The following is a 17212-nucleotide window of genomic DNA, read 5'->3' on the forward strand; positions in this document are numbered from 1 at the left end:
ACAAAAGCGCTGATGTGAATGAGCCCCTATGTGTGTGCAGGTACTACAGTGTGTGTAAGGGGCTTTCCTATGGACAATACTGATTCCGAATCCACAAGGGGATCTATAGGTCCCGCAGTCCCGTAGAGTTGAATGGAGCGAGGACTAACACTCCATTTAAATGGGGTAGAACAAGGGATCATCATTCATATGATCAACAGGGCTCCCAGCGATCAGTCTCCGACCAATCAGACACCTATCACCTATGTTGTGAATCAGGCTTAAAGGAGTTGTCTAGTTCTAAACTATTTAGGCCCTATCCTTAGGACAGGTTGTAAAGAGAAGATAAGTGGGGGTTTGTTGCCCAGGACCCCTGCTGCACAGCTGTTTGCTGGGCTGGTGCACTGAGCTGATTTTGGCAGGAAGCACACACCTCCGTTGTTACTGCAGTGGCCAGGCTTGGTATTGCAGGCTAAGTTCCCACTGAAATGAATGCCCATCACTAGAACTCTAGGAGGAGTTTCCACTTCCTGTTTTGTGGATCTAGAAGTCTCCACTTCCTGTTTTGTGGATCTAGAAGTCTCCACTTCCTGTTTTCTGGATCTAGAAGTCTCCACTTCCTGTTTTGGCTCTTGGAGACCCTTTGGCATCTGTAATCATCCATATTTTTATCCCAAGTGACATTCACGGACCAAAACTGAACCGGAAATTCATCATACATTTAATGGGAAGCCAAAAAATTTAGAAATCAATGACCAGGGGGTCGAAGGAAACCTCAACCCCACAGTAACCCCCAGGTAGAAAGAAAAAAAGAAAGGTTATTATACAAGACTTTGTCGCCCCACGTCTACGGCGTACCCCGAAGACTTGGCACAACCTCTTCCGAAATCAATGAAAATTCCTTCTGAGTCGGAGTCTATGGATTCTAAGATCTGGTCAACAATTGTCTCTGGGCTGGAAGATGGGGCCGGATTCAGAGTGGAGTCTCTGGACATGTCGTCCCCGGAGCTGGAGGTGCGGAACAGTCCTTGTTGAGGTTCGCTGTTGTTATGCATTGATGGGTACTGTCCATTGCCCATGGCAGGGAGCTCCAGCTCCCCCGTGGCTTGTGGTTTGGTGGAGGACATTGAGAGTTTGGAGCTGGAATCCAGGATGGTGGTTAGATTGGAGTAGCCCTGGATCTCCAGCAGCGACGTCATCTCCGACACCGAGTGTCTTCTGATTCCAGTCCCGTTGGCCGCAATGTTCTCCATTTCATACTCCGCCACCGGGGTCAGCAGCGGATTGTTGTAGCTCTTGGATCTCACCACTGGATTCTTCGTGATCATCTCACCGGACTTAGGACATCGTCTGAACATGCGTTTCTCTGTAGGGGACACAAAATAATAGTCGTTAGTAATACGACCACACAAGCAGCCATAGTAGTAGTATACACTGAGTGACCCCTTTATTAGACCCCCGGCCTTCTCATGATGGGCTCTTCCCTGTATGGTAATTCTCTCCGTGACCCCGGAGTGCGGCATAAAGTCATGTGACAAGTTTTGCATGGATCAGTTTCAGTGTGAATCGACATCAGGTGGGAAAAGCTATTGATCTGAGTGACTTCCAACGAGGTCATCGGGGCTAGACTAGCCAAGGCCGGGATGTCACTGCCAACCGCGTGGGGTGGTCTTGTACATCGGTGTGCAGAGTTTACTGAGAATGGTAGGATCGAGGAAAACCATCCAGCGAGCGGGGATCCGGTGGTAGGAAACTACTAAAAGGGGTCGGAGGAGGATGTCAGGAATCGTTCAGATGGACAGGCTGCACAGTCAGCTGAATACAACGCTGGAGCTCCAACTAACGTGTCCGAACGCACAACTCATTGTCCTTTAGCACTGAGGGGCTATAACGGCAGACGGCCAGTGCCACCGCTAACAGAAGCAGAAGGCGAGACTCCAGCGGGCAGAAGGGGCATCAGTGGAAAAACATGAGCTGGTCAGATGAAACCAGACTTCTGTTGCCCTGTGCTGATAGGAGGTCAGAATGTGGCACAAGCAGCATGAATCACTGACCCCCTCCCAGCTCCTGGGCAGCGCCATGTGTGCCCGTACCTACCTCCCATAGACCTCTATGGGCCTCTTGGGTGTGCAAATCTGCACAAAATAGAGCAGCTCCTATTTTTCCGCCCCTGTGAGAACGGCGCGGGCAAAAAAAAAAATTAGAAGGAACCCATTGAAGTCAATGAGTCCTAATCTCCGTGTTGTGCGTGCGCGGTTTTTCCGCAACACAAAAATACGCTTGTGCCGCCGCCCCCATTGGGGCCATCCATATTGGGGAATATTTCCACAATCCGCACGTATAGATGCAGTTTAATCTGCGGTTGTCGGTTTGCGCTCCACAACTCGCAGGTATAGCGGCCGGTTCTGGTGCGTAATTGTCTGCGTTCTGCAGGAATCTTCTGATCGTGTGAAACGGCCGTTTGGGTCCGAAGACACAAAACTGGAGATTTTTTTTACAAGTGTTTTTCTAAAGTTCCGCCATTTTTATTTCAGCAGCATTGAATGAACATAAGAGGATTGCGAGGATAGACGTCCATGGGAGGTGTGCGAATACGTAGTGGAAGCGCGACACACTGCGCAAAAAGTGGGGAGAAGAAGATATCTGGACCTCATTAGGCGCAAATAGCCATTTAATCCATGGAAAGGGGGCGTGGCTGACGTGTGAACCGGGCCTCCGTGCGCAAAAACTACAGTAATATGCGCAGACACACGCAAATATACTTCCATCAGCCCCTTGTCATGAGCGTGTACGCCGCGCTGCAAATGATAGCTTATTTTTTAGGCCGACTACACGAGCGGAAGCGCTATTGTAATTTTGGGCTCTGGGTGAGGGGTTTTGGCGCGTGTATCGGCGCACCGTACTTTTTCTGCCTGCAGGCGTATTCATTTACACGCGGCGATGAGCTTCAGGTGGGTTCTTTTTCCAGCAGAATTCCGCCGTGTTTCACGCATCTCCTTGCGTATCGCGCACATTTGTACAACCGCCACATTGACTTCTGTGGGGAACTTTCGTGCACAAATCCGCCGACAGAGCATGCAAAATAGGCGCATGTGATGCAATTAACGGGCGCTAGTCACTGCGTCCTTCACGCACAAATATACTTCCGCGTGAAACCAGCCTTATGTGCAAATAGGACCCCGACAGGAAGAGTCCGGCGACGGCGGGACAACATTCCGTGCGCTGTCTGCCGTCATTGGTGTGGCGGGGTGCAGACGGCGCATGAAGGCGATCAGAATACGGTGTATCCCGCAGCTGAAGGTTTGTATGCAAACCAGCTGTCAATCACCTCGGGGTAGGCTGCCAGCAGGGGGCGCTCCGTCCCCCAGGACTCATCTCAAAGCACTGCAGCTCTTCTCACCTCCCTTACATTTTACTTTTCCTGGGGGTATTTAAGGCTCCGCAGGGTAATTAGGCAGCATTCTGCCAATATATTGAGGACCTACATTGTGGCTAATAGAACCGATGGTCCCTGGGATGTTCTGATGGTTCCTTCATCCAACCCCATTCAGGGCTACAATTGCTGAGGACAGGTTTCCTTTAAATTGGTCAATTGTGTAATTACTTCTAATGGCCACCTGGTGGCAGCAAATACCAAGTTAATGAACATACTCAGCGCCACTCATTGGCGTTCTCACGCGTGTTCTTAGCGGTCTGTTGTGGCTCCTGGCGGATGGATCTCAGCTGGGACTTATTTACTGCAGTCAATCAGTTTGCTGTTACATGTGAAGCTCCGCAGCTTCTCCACTCACTTGTGGCCGCCATCGGCTTCGTATTCCGGGGCGACAATTCGGTTCAGCGCTCGCCTATCTCCAGCGAATGGAGCGATACTTTGTATCCATGGTGTAACTGTTTGTAGATCCGCCCCTTTAACCCTTTAGTACCAACTAGGTTTGTATCCATCGTAGCGTTCCGAGTCGTAACGGTTACAATGTTTGTGGCCCAAGTTCTACTTTAATGACCTCATAAACTGCGTTGTATCAACTGGGTTACATTTTTTTACTGAATTAGTTTTAAAAAACCTTCTAAAAAATTCTCGCATCATTATTTTGGATTTCAGAATAGATAACCCGATTCTCAGTTTCGGCGCGATTCCGGCGCCGCGCCTTTATAGGATTTTTTTTATGTTTCTCTAATTTTGTGCATTAACCCTTTTCCCCTAAAGATCTGCCTTTGTGTCGCGGCGCTCCCAGAGCCGCTCCGCTTTTGGTTTTCCATGGTGGGAGCGCCGAGCGGCGTTAGCCGGCGCGTTTACTGATCCCAAATAACATCCTCATCACTTGTTATTCTAAGATTAACAAAATCTGCACTTTTTGCCTTTTTTTACAGTCTTCACCGTGCGGTATAAAAATGTTAAATTCTGCGGTCGGTACGCAAGGCAGAACTTAGCTCTGCCCCTACCCTCACATTGCAAACAGTGGAGAGGGGGCGGGGGCTCAGTGCACCTCCTCCCCCTGCAGAGAGGGGCAGAGTATATCGGCCGGGCGTAAAAACCCGACCAATATACAGACGTCTGAATAGGCCCTAATATATATTTTTTTGGAACTTTTTCCCACATTTTTTTAGTCCGCTGTCTGAGGGGGTCTTTTTTCTGTGAGTTGAGCTGTTCTTATTAACCCCTTAAGGGCGCGGCCTATTTTGGGCTTAAGAACGCAACAATTTTTGGTAGATTTTCATCTCAATTTTTCAAAAGCCATAATTTTTTTATTTTTTCATCGCCGCGGCCGTATGAGGGCTTGTTTTTTGCGTGGCAAACTGTAGTTTTTGATGGTGCCATTTTGGGGTAGATAGACTATATTGTAAAACTTTTATTTTTTTATGATAGCAGGGAGAGAAAACGCATCAATTCTGCCATAGATTTTTTATTTTTTTTTACAGCGTTAGGGCGGATTCAGACGACCGTATATCGCTGGGTTTTCACGCCGACCGATATACGGCGTCTCTCTCTGCAGGGTGAGGAGGCTGAAAGAGCCGGGAGGGGTGGAGAGGAGGCAGAGAGGGGGCGGGAGCTCAGAGCACTGCTCCCGGCTATTCCAGCCTCCTCCCCCTGCAGAGAGGGACGCCGTATATCGGCCAGGCATGAAAACCCAGCCGATTTACGGGCGTCTGAATGCACCCTTAATCATGCAGCATAAATGACACAATCCATTTTTTCTGCGGGTCGGTACGGTTACAACAATACCAAAAATCTTACCTTTTTTTAGGTTTTTCCACTTTTCTGCAATAAAAACCCCTTTTTTTTGGAAATCTTTTTTTTTCTAAATCGCTGCATTCAAAGTCCTGTAACGTTTTTATTTTTCCATGGGCGGAGCTCTGTGAGGCTTATTTTTGTGCGACGAGCTGTAGTTTTTATTGGTACCATTTTGGGGTACATACGGCTTTTTTGATCACTTTTATTGCGTTATTAGGGAGGCAAAATGCTAAAAACAAGCATTTTGCCTCAGTTTTTTAGTGTTTTTTTTAAACGGTTTTTCCCTGCGCAGTCAAAAGCATGTGCAGCTCATTGTACGCGTCGTTACAGACGCGACAATACCAAATATGTGGGGTTTTAATTTTTTTTAACCTTTTTTTATGCCAATATGACAAAAAGCACAATGTTTTTTAACATTTTTTTTTTACATTTTTCTTCTTTGTACATTTTTTTTACACTATTTGGGTCCTTCTGGGGGACTTAAGGCACAGCACTGATGATCGCTGTGATAAGGCATGGCAGGACTGCGATAGCAACTCATCAAGATCACATGAAAAGGATCCAATGGGTGACGGAGGGAGCCCCCTCTCTCTCTCACATTGACCGCAGCATGTCCAGGGTTAACAGTGGGGATCGGCGGTTTCTCTGCTCCCTGCTGTTAGCACAGTTGGCAGGCTGTCACTAGACAGCAGGGTCTCCGTACCTACCAGCACAAGGGACCTGTGCCAGTATTCCCATGCAGCGCTGTAAAAAGGCGTATGCATCAGAATAAGACCTCTTAACGACCGCCATCAAAAGGCGTCTGGGTGGTCATTAAGGGGTTAATACACTCTATGGAAATCTGCTGAATTGTATGTGTCAATGTAAGAAATCTCCAACTGGCTCATACCTAAGATACAGGAGGCGTGTGAGAACGGAGCGTCACTAGAGTACAACCCGTATGTGCCAAGGTATGGCGAGACCACCTTCTGAATGAGCGACTCCAGGTTCAGGTACTCCTCCGACACGCCCTTAGACTCGTGGACACCCTGGAAAAGGGAAAGAAGGAAAAGGACACTTGGTTACCGCGTCGGTGAAGAGTCAAACTCAAAAACTTTAGGGTCTGATCCCATTCTGCAGCAGCCGCAAATCACAACAAATAGTCTGAATCTTCATGTGGATTTTGGCGCAGATTCCTCGCCGTTCTCACCCTGGTGGGTCTGCAGCATATAGTGATTTTGGCGCAGATTCCTCGCCGTTCTCACCCTGGTGGGTCTGCAGCATATAGTGATTTTGGCGCAGATTCCTCGCCGTTCTCACCCTGGTGGGTCTGCAGCATACAGCGACATGTGGCGGATTTGTAGTAGATCAGTTTAGGCTGCAGATTTCCTCCGTTGTATGAAGATGAGATTTCATTCCATCGCATCTAGACTAGTGATGAGCGAGTATACTTGCCCGAGTGAGCATTGCCCTTAGAGAGTACCTGTCCGCTCAAGACAAAAGGTTCGGCTGCCGGCGGCGGGCAGTGAGCTGCGGGGGAGGAATGGAGGGGAGATTTCCCTTCCCCCCCCCCTCCCCGCTCCCCCCTGCTAACTGCCGCTACTCACCGCTCCCCCGCGCCGGCACCCGAACCTTTCGTCTCGAGCGGGCAGGTACTCTCTAAGGGCAATTGCCCTTAGCAGGTATACTCGCTCATCTCTAATCTAGACTGTTTGTTCCGCTTTAATTGGACATGTTGGCAGGTTTCTTCATGGGATAGTTTATATGCACATACCATACGAGGGTACAAGGCGCCACAGACGGGGGCAACCAGCTTGGGATTTCCATCTATGAGCCATAGTTGAGAACCACTTACAAAAAGTATCTCTTACACTGCAGAGCCGACCCGTCCATGTATACATAGTTGGCTGTAATACTACATTTCACCTGCAGCAGCCCCAGGTAATAGCGGGTGTGTGGGGCGGGGGAGGGGAGGGGATGTTGGGGGGGGGTGGAGTGGTTTTTTAAGGGAGATCTACAAGCAAGGATCTATGATGGTTCACATCCTCAGAGGCTTGGTTATTAAAGATACAACGAGCGATGAGCCTATGATAACGCCAAACTTGAACCAAATTCGCCCCGGTAGGTTCTGAGCAGCACCGGTGCCTCCTGGTGCAGAATAACGTGTAGAGGAACATCTGCTCCTCCTTCCCTCCAAATGCTGCAGTAATATTCCCGGCTCATTCAGAAGCTATTTCTATGGTAATCCGTCCTTGTGATCGCTCTGCAATTAATAGACTGGGGGAGAAAACCTTTGAGAGTACTTTTCCAGTCCAGCCGTCTAAGAGTCTGCATAGGAGATACTCCATCTGCTGGATCCCATAGAAGGCCCAGTCCTAAATATGTGAACAACACTTTAAGATCTTACCCCATCACTAAAGACTTATAGACTAGTGAGGGAATTCTGGGCCTTTACAAACCAATAGGGAAAGAACGTTCTAGCGTTACTTCTTAATATGCTGCAGAGCTCGGTCAGAAGGTAAAGTTAATGGGAGGGGGATGTGTTGGACCCATGGCGGTTCCCAAAGTACATCTAAAGCACCCAAACACATTAGTCACTTCTCGTAAAGACCTGACTGTCAGTAGGAGGTAAAAAGAGAAGGAAGGTCTTTATTCCTTAGAGGGACTCTGTCCTCTCCAACGAGCCCCATGAACTGAAGTCATAGGCTCACAGGATATACAGCAGTGAGTCCGGTATTTCAGTATATTATACGGCACATTAAATGGTTCCATTGGATAATATGACTTGTCCCACAAAAACAACCGTGTCGGTGGGAAAATGAAAGTTATGAGTTTTTGAATGTGGAAGGAGAAACCAAACCTTAAGGAATTAAAAATCAAACTGTGTCAATAGATGCCACGTATGTAACCCCCCTCCCCCCAGGAGCATTCCTTCTAAGGGTACGTTCACACATGGTGGAAATGCTGTGGATTGTCCGCGTGTGAACATACCCTAAGGGAGAAATCTCTGTAACATGGTGCCAGATTAAAGCACCACATGGAGCGCCTATGGTTCAGTAATGCGGTAGGGATTATATGTGCCGCCTCACAGGATCTGTGCACAAGGCTCTGCATTATTTAAGGGCCAGCCGCATATTTTTCCATCTCAGCCCCTTTCACCTGATGGCCTGTCACACTCTGGAGGTCTTCTTTGTGTATCTCAACCTCTTCCCTGCAGTGCAGCCCCCTGTCTGATACTTATCAGCCACCGTCTTGAGAGTGAGAGTTTTTACTTTCAGTTTCACATTAATCCCATGATGCATCAGCACAGCATTAGCTGGGGCTATACTACAGTACAATTATCACTACCTTCTACATTTACCTATATATGCTACAGCCCATATGTATACAGTCAGGAGGCTGAGCTGTGATCTCCTCTATTATACCTGTGTGATCTTCATCAGTAGCTGTGATAGGGGTCTCTGTGTCCCCCTCTATGCAGTTTCTATGGCAGATCTATGTAACGGCATCACACAAACTGAGACACTGACTAGAAAATGAACACATAACCCCAAGTAGATCTGAGCTGGTTAAAAATTGGATCACATGACCATCTGAGGAGAACGAGGCCGGAGGATTCAGACAGAGATAAATAACTCCCCAAGGTAACACCAGCCCACTTATATATACCGGGGGGATAGCTACATAGTGGATAAGTAAGAGACAGTCACAGGAACGGCTCTTTAAAAGCTATATTAGTGAGTGCAGCACATAAAGGGTTACCAGCAGCAGGACACAGGATGAAAAGCCATAGAGCGGGGCCCGATGGATGGATGTTTTTGAATATGCAGTCCTGGGACTCTGTATATTGTCAGCCCCCTTTTACGGACCTCCCTGTGTTTGGATGCGTCCCACCATATGGCATCCATTACCTTCCAGTTCATGAACACATCACTAGTAACTGCGGGGCGTATCTATATACTCCTCTATATATACTCCCCTATGTATACTCCTCTATATACTCCTCTATATATACTCCTCTATGTATACTCCTCTATATACTCCTCTGTATACTCCTCTATATATACTCCTCTATATATACTCCTCTGTATACTCCTCTATATATACTCCTCTATATACTCCTCTATATACTCCTCTATATACTCCTCTATATACTTCTCTATATACTCCTCTATATACTCCTCTGTATACTCCTCTGTATACTCCTCTATATACTCCTCTATATATACTCCTCTATATACTCCTCTATATATATACACTATATACTCCTCTGTATACTCCTCTGTATACTCCTCTGTATACTCCTCTGTATACTCCTCTATATATACTCCTCTATATACTCCTGTGTATACTCCTCTGTATACTCCTCTATATATACTCCTCTGTATACTCCTCTATATACTCCTCTGTATACTCCTCTATATATACTCCTCTGTATACTCCTCTATATACTCCTCTATATACTCCTCTATATATACTCCTCTATATACTCCTGTGTATACTCCTCTGTATACGGCTCTCCTGGAAAATAGGGACTTCTTGTAGGAACAGTAACCGTGTCTAGAAACATCTGCATCCATGCCCCTTTTGTATCCTCGTTTAACCCCTTAGAGTCGCAGCCCGCCCCCCCTTTTTCTGGTTTTCCCTCCCACTTTCCAATAACCCTAACACTTCCGTTCTGTAGCGGTCTGCGGTGTTTCCTGCGCAGCGAGGTGGATTTTCAATGGATCTATTTAATGTACCAAATAATGGACGGAAAAACTTTTTAACATTTCTAAGTGGAGTAAAATGGTAAAAAACATAGAATTTCGCCCTTTTTCTGGCGCCCTTGTAGTTATGGTGACGCGGTGCGGCCTCCCTCTGTGGGTCACTACGGATCGCCGTCATACAACATCTATTCAGCTTTTTATTGCTGGACTCATTTGTTTTCTGCCGCATCTTCTGACCGACATTAACCCTTTCTTCTCCCCTGATCAGGTTGTGGCGGCTCGTACTTCGCAGCGTTCTGGAGTTACTATTGTACCATTTTGGAGTATTTAGGAATTCCTGTCTGCTTTTTATTAGATTTTAGGCATGCCCGTGGGCGTCCGCTATCAGCAGCTCTGACACCCCATCAGCAGCCCCGACACCCCATCAGCAGCCCTGACACCCCATCAGCAGCCCCGACACCCCATCAGCAGCCCCTGACACCGCATCAGCAGCCCCCGACACCCCATCAGCAGCCCCCGACACCCCATCAGCAGCCCCGACACCCCATCAGCTGCCCCCGACACCCCATCAGCAGCCCCGACACCCCATCAGCTGCCCCCGACACCCCATCAGCAGCCCCGACACCCCATCAGCAGCCCCGACACCCCATCAGCAGCCCCGACACCCCATCAGCTGCCCCCGACACCCCATCGGCAGCCCTGACACCGCATCAGCAGCCCCCGACACCCCATCAGCAGCCCCCGACACCCCATCAGCAGCCCCGACACCCCATCAGCAGCCCCGACACCCGATCAGCTGCCCCCGACACCCCATCAGCAGCCCCGACACCCCATCAGCAGCCCCGACACCCCATCAGCTGCCCCCGACACCCCATCAGCAGCCCCGACACCCCATCAGCTGCCCCCGACACCCCATCAGCAGCCCCGACACCCCATCAGCAGCCCCGACACCCCATCAGCAGCCCCGACACCCCATCATCTGCTCGCCCCACTCCATACAGATCCTGAGGATGGAAGACATAACGCTTTTTTTTCATCTTTTTTACCATTATTTTTTTTTTTAGTATTCTTTTCCATCACTCACAGACCTCCAGCGTTCCCCTCCGCCCAGCGGCGCTCTGTGTATTCTCGTGGGGCGAGCCGGACTTTTCAGTGGTGCCATTTGATGACTTTTAATCACTATCTGTTCTGTTTTTTTTAAGGCGAGAAATGCTAAATGAGCAGTTTTTGCCGTGTTACTTTATGTTTTTTCCCAGCTGGCACCATGTGGGTCAGATAATGTACCAGCCTTTTTACGTGGGCCATTACAAGTGTGGCGACACTGAATTTGTGGTGATTGTTTTGCGCATTTTCTTTTATATACTCAGGGATAAGGGTGGAGTTTTGGCCTCCCCTCTCCTCACCTCCGGCTGTTTGAGTGTGGGGGGGGGGCGGAGCTAAGTCCCCCACCCCCTTGTCCGCAGCCAGCAACTTAGCTACTTAGCTCGGCCCCCCATTGCAAACACCTGGAGGGGAGGAGAGAGGAGAAGAAGGAGAGGAGAAGAAGGAGAAGAGAAGAAGGAGAGGAGAAGAAGGAGAAGAGAAGTGGGAGGGAGATAGCAGTCACGCTGCTGAACTCCCTCCCACCTCCCTTCTCCGGCCGCTGTCATTGGTTTCCATAGGAGTCTGTGGCAGCGGCCGTAGTCCGTAGTTCCAGGACTGTCTTTCCCGCCATGGGATCCGCCCGTGTGAGCTGATGCGTTGGCATCCAGGCATCATATGGTAGCGTATATCGGCCAGTATACACTCGTGTGAATAGGCCTAGCGGCTGACTGTTATGGGCCACCACACATGGCAGACCCAGAGGCCACCTATAGCTTCCAGATGCCATAGCAACCTATCCGGCCCTGCGATCCCATCACCCACAACATCTAAGGGGGATCGGCGTTTCTCTGCTCTCCATTATTAGGGCAGGTGCCGGTTGTCACCAAACAGCCGAGTCCACATTCCTACCTGCGCTGGTGTTCTGACGCAGCCGTAAAAAGGTGTTAGGGTGTTAAAGTGACTGTCAGCTGATATTAGTCTGATTAGCTTAAGTCAGGGGCTCATGGGGCCGGGGCACCGAGTCGGGGGAGGGGGGGGGGGTTACTCTGGTACTCACCTGCTGCCTTGTAGTCACTTACTGTCTGCCTGCAGAGTTGCCACTCCTTGCCTACTAGCTCAGCGGACTACTTCTGTGCACTGGTAATGCCAGGATGGGTGCCCTGCCACAACTAGTTTGTAGTTTATATGTAGAGCTGGCTTTGCAGAGGACAACAAAGTAACGCGGAGGCAGATGAGTCTGAGGGCGATCTCCCCCGACTCCGCACACCACTTCTTACCAGCCCATAACTTTAGCCTATGGGGCTAATAGGAGCTGAAAGAGTCTCTTTAATGCTATTTAATGCATCTAAGATCATTTGCTAGATGGTTCCATCAGGGGACCCCATAGTAAGACTCCGAATGGACCACAATCCCCCCCACCCCGCCCACGAGGAGCTCTGCCTAATCCAATACAGCAATGTTAAAGTGATTGCTGATCACCATGGTCGGCCTCAGCTATGTGTGACCCATGCAGCAACTACCAGCGTGCAGGGAGGGCACTAGGCTTATGTGGGCTGCGGACAATCTCCCCTCTTAGGACGGCCGAGGCAGATAATGCTTTAACTCCATGGAGCTGTGTATTGTGAAGTTACATGAATCATCCTCCTCCTGGCTCTTTCTGCACCCCTGTGTAGCAGTCCATCAGCACACCCACAACACAATCGCCTATGTCTGCTACTCTATTTGTATTAGTTATGAGCTTGGTCCTAGTACTGTATTATATCATGAGTATGAGCTTGGTTCTGGTACATATTTATTCACTAAGCTGTTCTGGAGTGGGTATACCGCCAACTGCACAAACATAATAAAGGCGGACTGCTTATCAGAGCAGTATATATATATATATATAATTTTTTTTTTCTTATGACAGGGGTGCCCAAAAAATTCCACACGGGGTGCCATCTAACCTAAGGCTGGCAATAGCCATCACTGATTTTAGGTCAAACATTCTGTGCTGATTTATTTTCTTATGATCTGTTTTTCTGACAAGGAGGAGCTGATTACATGTGGATTTATACAGAGAGGCCTAAGTGCAATGGGGGCTCTACTAATCTGTATGCAGTGAGTTCCTGGGAGTGTCATGAGAAGCAGGGGTAAGCGCAGACCCCATAGCAGTCCACCGCACTGTTAGTAAGTTATTGACCTCTGGACTCCCTGACGCCGCTCCCCCACAAAAGGAACACAGCACATGTCTTACATAAGGAAGAACCCATCTGATACCAGGACTAACAAGGGGGGGGGGGGGTTCTTTTACACCTTGGCATTACATAACTATGCTCATTTACATACTAATTAGCGATGACCATAAACAATCTTCACTCATCTGACTTTGCTGATGCCTTTATCTCGTCACAATTAACTAAACTGAGTCACCAGAAGGATACATTGACTCATGCCCTCCAGTAACTCAGTGTAATTACCAGTACATAACGCACGTAATTAGGACTTCAGGCATGACATTAGCAGAGCGGTAAGTGAAAGGTCACATTTAAAGGGGACTAACTTCAGTAAAAGCACTGAAATAATATACTGAATGGCCACTTTATTAGAGACCCCCATCTAGCAGAGTGTTCGACTTCCTTTGGCCTTCAGAGCTGCTGCAATTCAATTTTGCGCACATCCTCAGGTATGAGAGGACCCAGATATGTCAAGAAAGCATTCCCCACACCATTACTCCCCTTCACAAGCCAAAATTGCTGGCATATGGGTTAATCCATTAATGCTTTGTGCGCCAAATTCCGACCCTCCCATCTGTATGGTCCAATAGAAATTGGGCTCCATCTGAACAGATGATGATCAAGAAACGGTGATAAGTTTGGCAAAACTTCAGCATATCTCTCACTTTAGGTAAGACCATATTTACTGAGTTAATCCATATTCCTGAGTTAGGAACTGGTGGCTACCATCCTGTAAGAAATGGCCAGCAGAATGTCCGCCATCTGCTGCACCACTCAGATATTTCTATATATTCAGATTAGTTGATTCCAATTAATAAGCAAATAATTTGGTTTCACATGGTGGATATTTAATTGAAGATCCTAGATAAGGTCGGTGTCTGGCATACTACGGATAGTTACGTACCTGAAGTATTAGCAGCATCTGAATGATGGAGGGAGGTACTCGGGCTCGGGGGCGGGATAAGGCATCGTCCAGTTTAAGATTTAGGGTTATTATATTTCTGAAGTGCAGTAAAGCCAGCTGTCGAATGGAAGGCTCTTTCCCCTATGCACAAAACAAGAGGTCACATTAAATAGGTTACTAAGTAAATCTCACATTCATTGAACGTATAAAGAGAAACACAACATCAAATGTCAAGTAGTAATAATATTAAAGGGGTTCTAGCTGCCCAAAGAGAAAAAAAGTCCAACAGATAACGTACAAACTCTTGCTATTTCATTGCAGGGTTGAGAACAGCTCTGTGTCCAAACACTGAATGAAGCAGCTCTCTCTGCCTCTCTTACAGCAAAAAAATCCCAGCATTATCTGAAACACCAATCAGTTAAGCGTCTATGCTTGCGCATCAGTGGAAACTCCATAGAGTGTTTACTCCAACTGCACATTGAATAAGTACTCAACACTGTCTGCTAGAAGGAAATTACATTTTAGGCCGGCTGCACACGGCCGGGTCAGATTCCGCATGCTGGGGCCCGCAACTGAATCCGACCCTGTGCCCAGCCGGCATCTGCGTGTACCTGGCATTTTCTTCTTTTTCCTTCACTGCAGATGATCCGCACGGCGAGCCGTCAGATATGCGCAGTACAGTTTTTTTCCAAATCCCTGTTTTTCCCATATCGCCGCTAGGCTATGACATCGGTACCCGCGACCTTTCCACAATGTCATTGCGGAAGGGCGGCCGGTCAGATGGCTTCCATTGGCTTCAGCGAGAGCTGTCTGTACGGAATTCGCACTGAAATACAGCATGCTGCGATTTTTTCTTGTCCACAAGTGGAAAATTGCAATTGATTTTCGCTTGTGGACAGGAAAAAATGCTTTTCCATAGAATGCTAAGGGTGGTATTTGCTGCGGAATCCGGAGGCGGACGCCTGCTTCGGAATCCGCAATGGAAGCCGGCCGTGTGCAGGCGGCCTGAAGAAGAGGAGGCTAAAAATGTCCTTCTAAAAGAAAGAGAGAATAACAAAATCCTTTTCATAATATGCCCTCTGGAGAAGAATGTTAAATGGTCGCTAACTTGTGGTTATGTGATGACCAATGTTATAACTAGCAATAGTGTAAATTATTCCACTAAAATTGTGTTTTTGTGCTGAAAAATCATTAAAAAATTCTGGCCACTAGGGGTGTCACTTCCTTCTAACCTGCTGTCCAATGCCTGTTGTCATGTGAAGTCCGTCTCTGGTAACAAGATAACAAGATGGATAACAGGAAGTGAAGGGGGTCTGTGTCTGCTGCTGTCTTATGCTGTTCATAGAAGTCTATAGAGAGGTGAGGAGAGGAGGAAGGAGCAGAAGCAGAGAAACTTAAGCAGATGCTTTTTGCAGCTAACAGTAAGTGTTTTTCTGTCTCACAGCAACTGAAATCAGAGATACACTGCTCAGTATTGCTGTATAATGTCCTCCGTGCCACATAGTATATATGTAAGGCTGATTAAAGACCTAGGTCTATCCAGTTCAGCCTATTATCCTGCATTGTTGATCCAGAAAAAGAAAAAAAAAAACATGAAGTAGATGCTAATTTTCCTCATTTTAGGGGAAAAATTCCTCTCCAACTCCAAATCTGGCAATTATATAAATCCCCGGATCACCGACCCTTCTGAAGTAATCAGTGATATAACAAATAATATTGTATCACTCCAGAAAGACATCCAGTCCCCTCTTAAACTCTTTTATCGACTTCACCATCACCGCATTCTCAAGCAGAGAGTTCCACAGTCTCACTGCTCTTACAGTAGAGAAGCCCCTTCTATGTTGGTGTAGAAACCTTCTAGACGTAGAGAATACCCCCATTTTATAATCTCAGCCCTTGGAGATAGAGAAGATATGTGACAGTGTACGGAGACATCATGGCAACTAGTCTACACCTACCAGCTCAGACAGTTAGAGAAGAAGAGATCCTGCTCTCCTATGTGTGTAGTGTGTGGACACAACATAGCAGCTAGTCTACACCCACCAGCTCAGGGAAGACTGAGGAGTACAGATATAGCCTGCAAAGGGGGGGCAACTGGTGATAAATGCAGGATAGAAGTCATATAATGACCAGAAATAGTGTTATTCCTCATTTATCCTGAAGAGTCACCTATAACAATAAGACGAGTTAAGTCACTTTACCTGGACAGGGTAGAAAATGGCCTGTAACATTGGCAGAACATCACTGAAGAAGAAATCCCAGGTTTCTGCTAACGAATCAAGGAGTTTTTGTCCTAAAATAGATAAAAGTGAAGCATTATGTCGAGGCATTCTGGGATCTGTTCCCTTCTAGTAATCTGGTTCAGGTCTTGTATTTGGTTCTCTTCATCTTCTGGCTCTGGTGGGACTGGTTTTAGGTGAGACTTACTTGTGGGTAATTTGGGAGGACTATCTACCCTGGCCTTGCAGTTAGCTCACTGCTGTGTAATCCAGTCTCCCTCTGACTGTGGTGGAAGTTACAGGTTGCTGCTGGATCTCCTGTTTCCTGATTCTTCACTAAGCAAAGTACTGAAGTTACTATGTTGACATCTTGTTTTCTGTGGTTTTCTCCTCTCCCATGTAAAGTCTGTTAGTGGCCTACATACGTGGGCAGGTTCGCCTTTGTTAGGGCGGGTGATCTGCATATAGGCAGGTCCCGTTCCTGGGTAAAGGGTTTATAGAGACAGTATTTCCCTGGTGTCTGCTTTCTTTATGGTTCACCACTCTTTTGTGTGCACTCGTGGACTGTTTGTTCGCAGCCCGTAAGTCTTTCGGGTTTTTGGATCCAGTGTGTCCTGATTGGAAGTGAAATATTATAGTAATAGTACTACTAAACATTAAATGCCTATACACGGCCATGGAGAGGACTGAGTAACATTAGCAGGTCTCTGTGCCCTTGGATGAGGATTACTGCTTTGGAAGTAAATCTATACAGCATATAAACTCGATGTAGATGTCGGCACTGGTAGGTTTCAAACTCAGGGCATTACTAAAAGTAAAAAACCTTAAAGGGAACCCGTCATGACCTCAGAGCCCTGTAAACTACATTCAGGAAGTGAGGAGTCAGGGGGGTG

General features: G+C 47.6%; 1 protein-coding gene across 3 annotated transcripts in view; it reads right to left on the reverse strand.

Annotated features, from left to right (window-relative positions):
- Positions 1-677: 677 nt before the first annotated feature.
- Positions 678-17212, reverse strand: part of PRR5 (proline rich 5) — a 96813-nt gene continuing 80278 nt past the window's right edge. For all 3 annotated transcript variants that reach the window (XM_066590189.1, XM_066590190.1, XM_066590188.1), the window contains 4 exons: positions 16302-16393; positions 14101-14241; positions 6099-6237; positions 678-1345 (listed from right to left, as the gene is read on the reverse strand). In XM_066590189.1, coding sequence (XP_066446286.1) covers positions 801-1345; positions 6099-6237; positions 14101-14241; positions 16302-16393 — 917 coding nt within the window. In that variant the 3' untranslated portion in view covers positions 678-800. The remainder of the gene's footprint in view (positions 1346-6098; positions 6238-14100; positions 14242-16301; positions 16394-17212) is intronic.

This window comes from Eleutherodactylus coqui, chromosome 2 (genome assembly GCF_035609145.1).
Source record: "Eleutherodactylus coqui strain aEleCoq1 chromosome 2, aEleCoq1.hap1, whole genome shotgun sequence".
Lineage (NCBI taxonomy): Eukaryota > Metazoa > Chordata > Amphibia > Anura > Eleutherodactylidae > Eleutherodactylus > Eleutherodactylus coqui.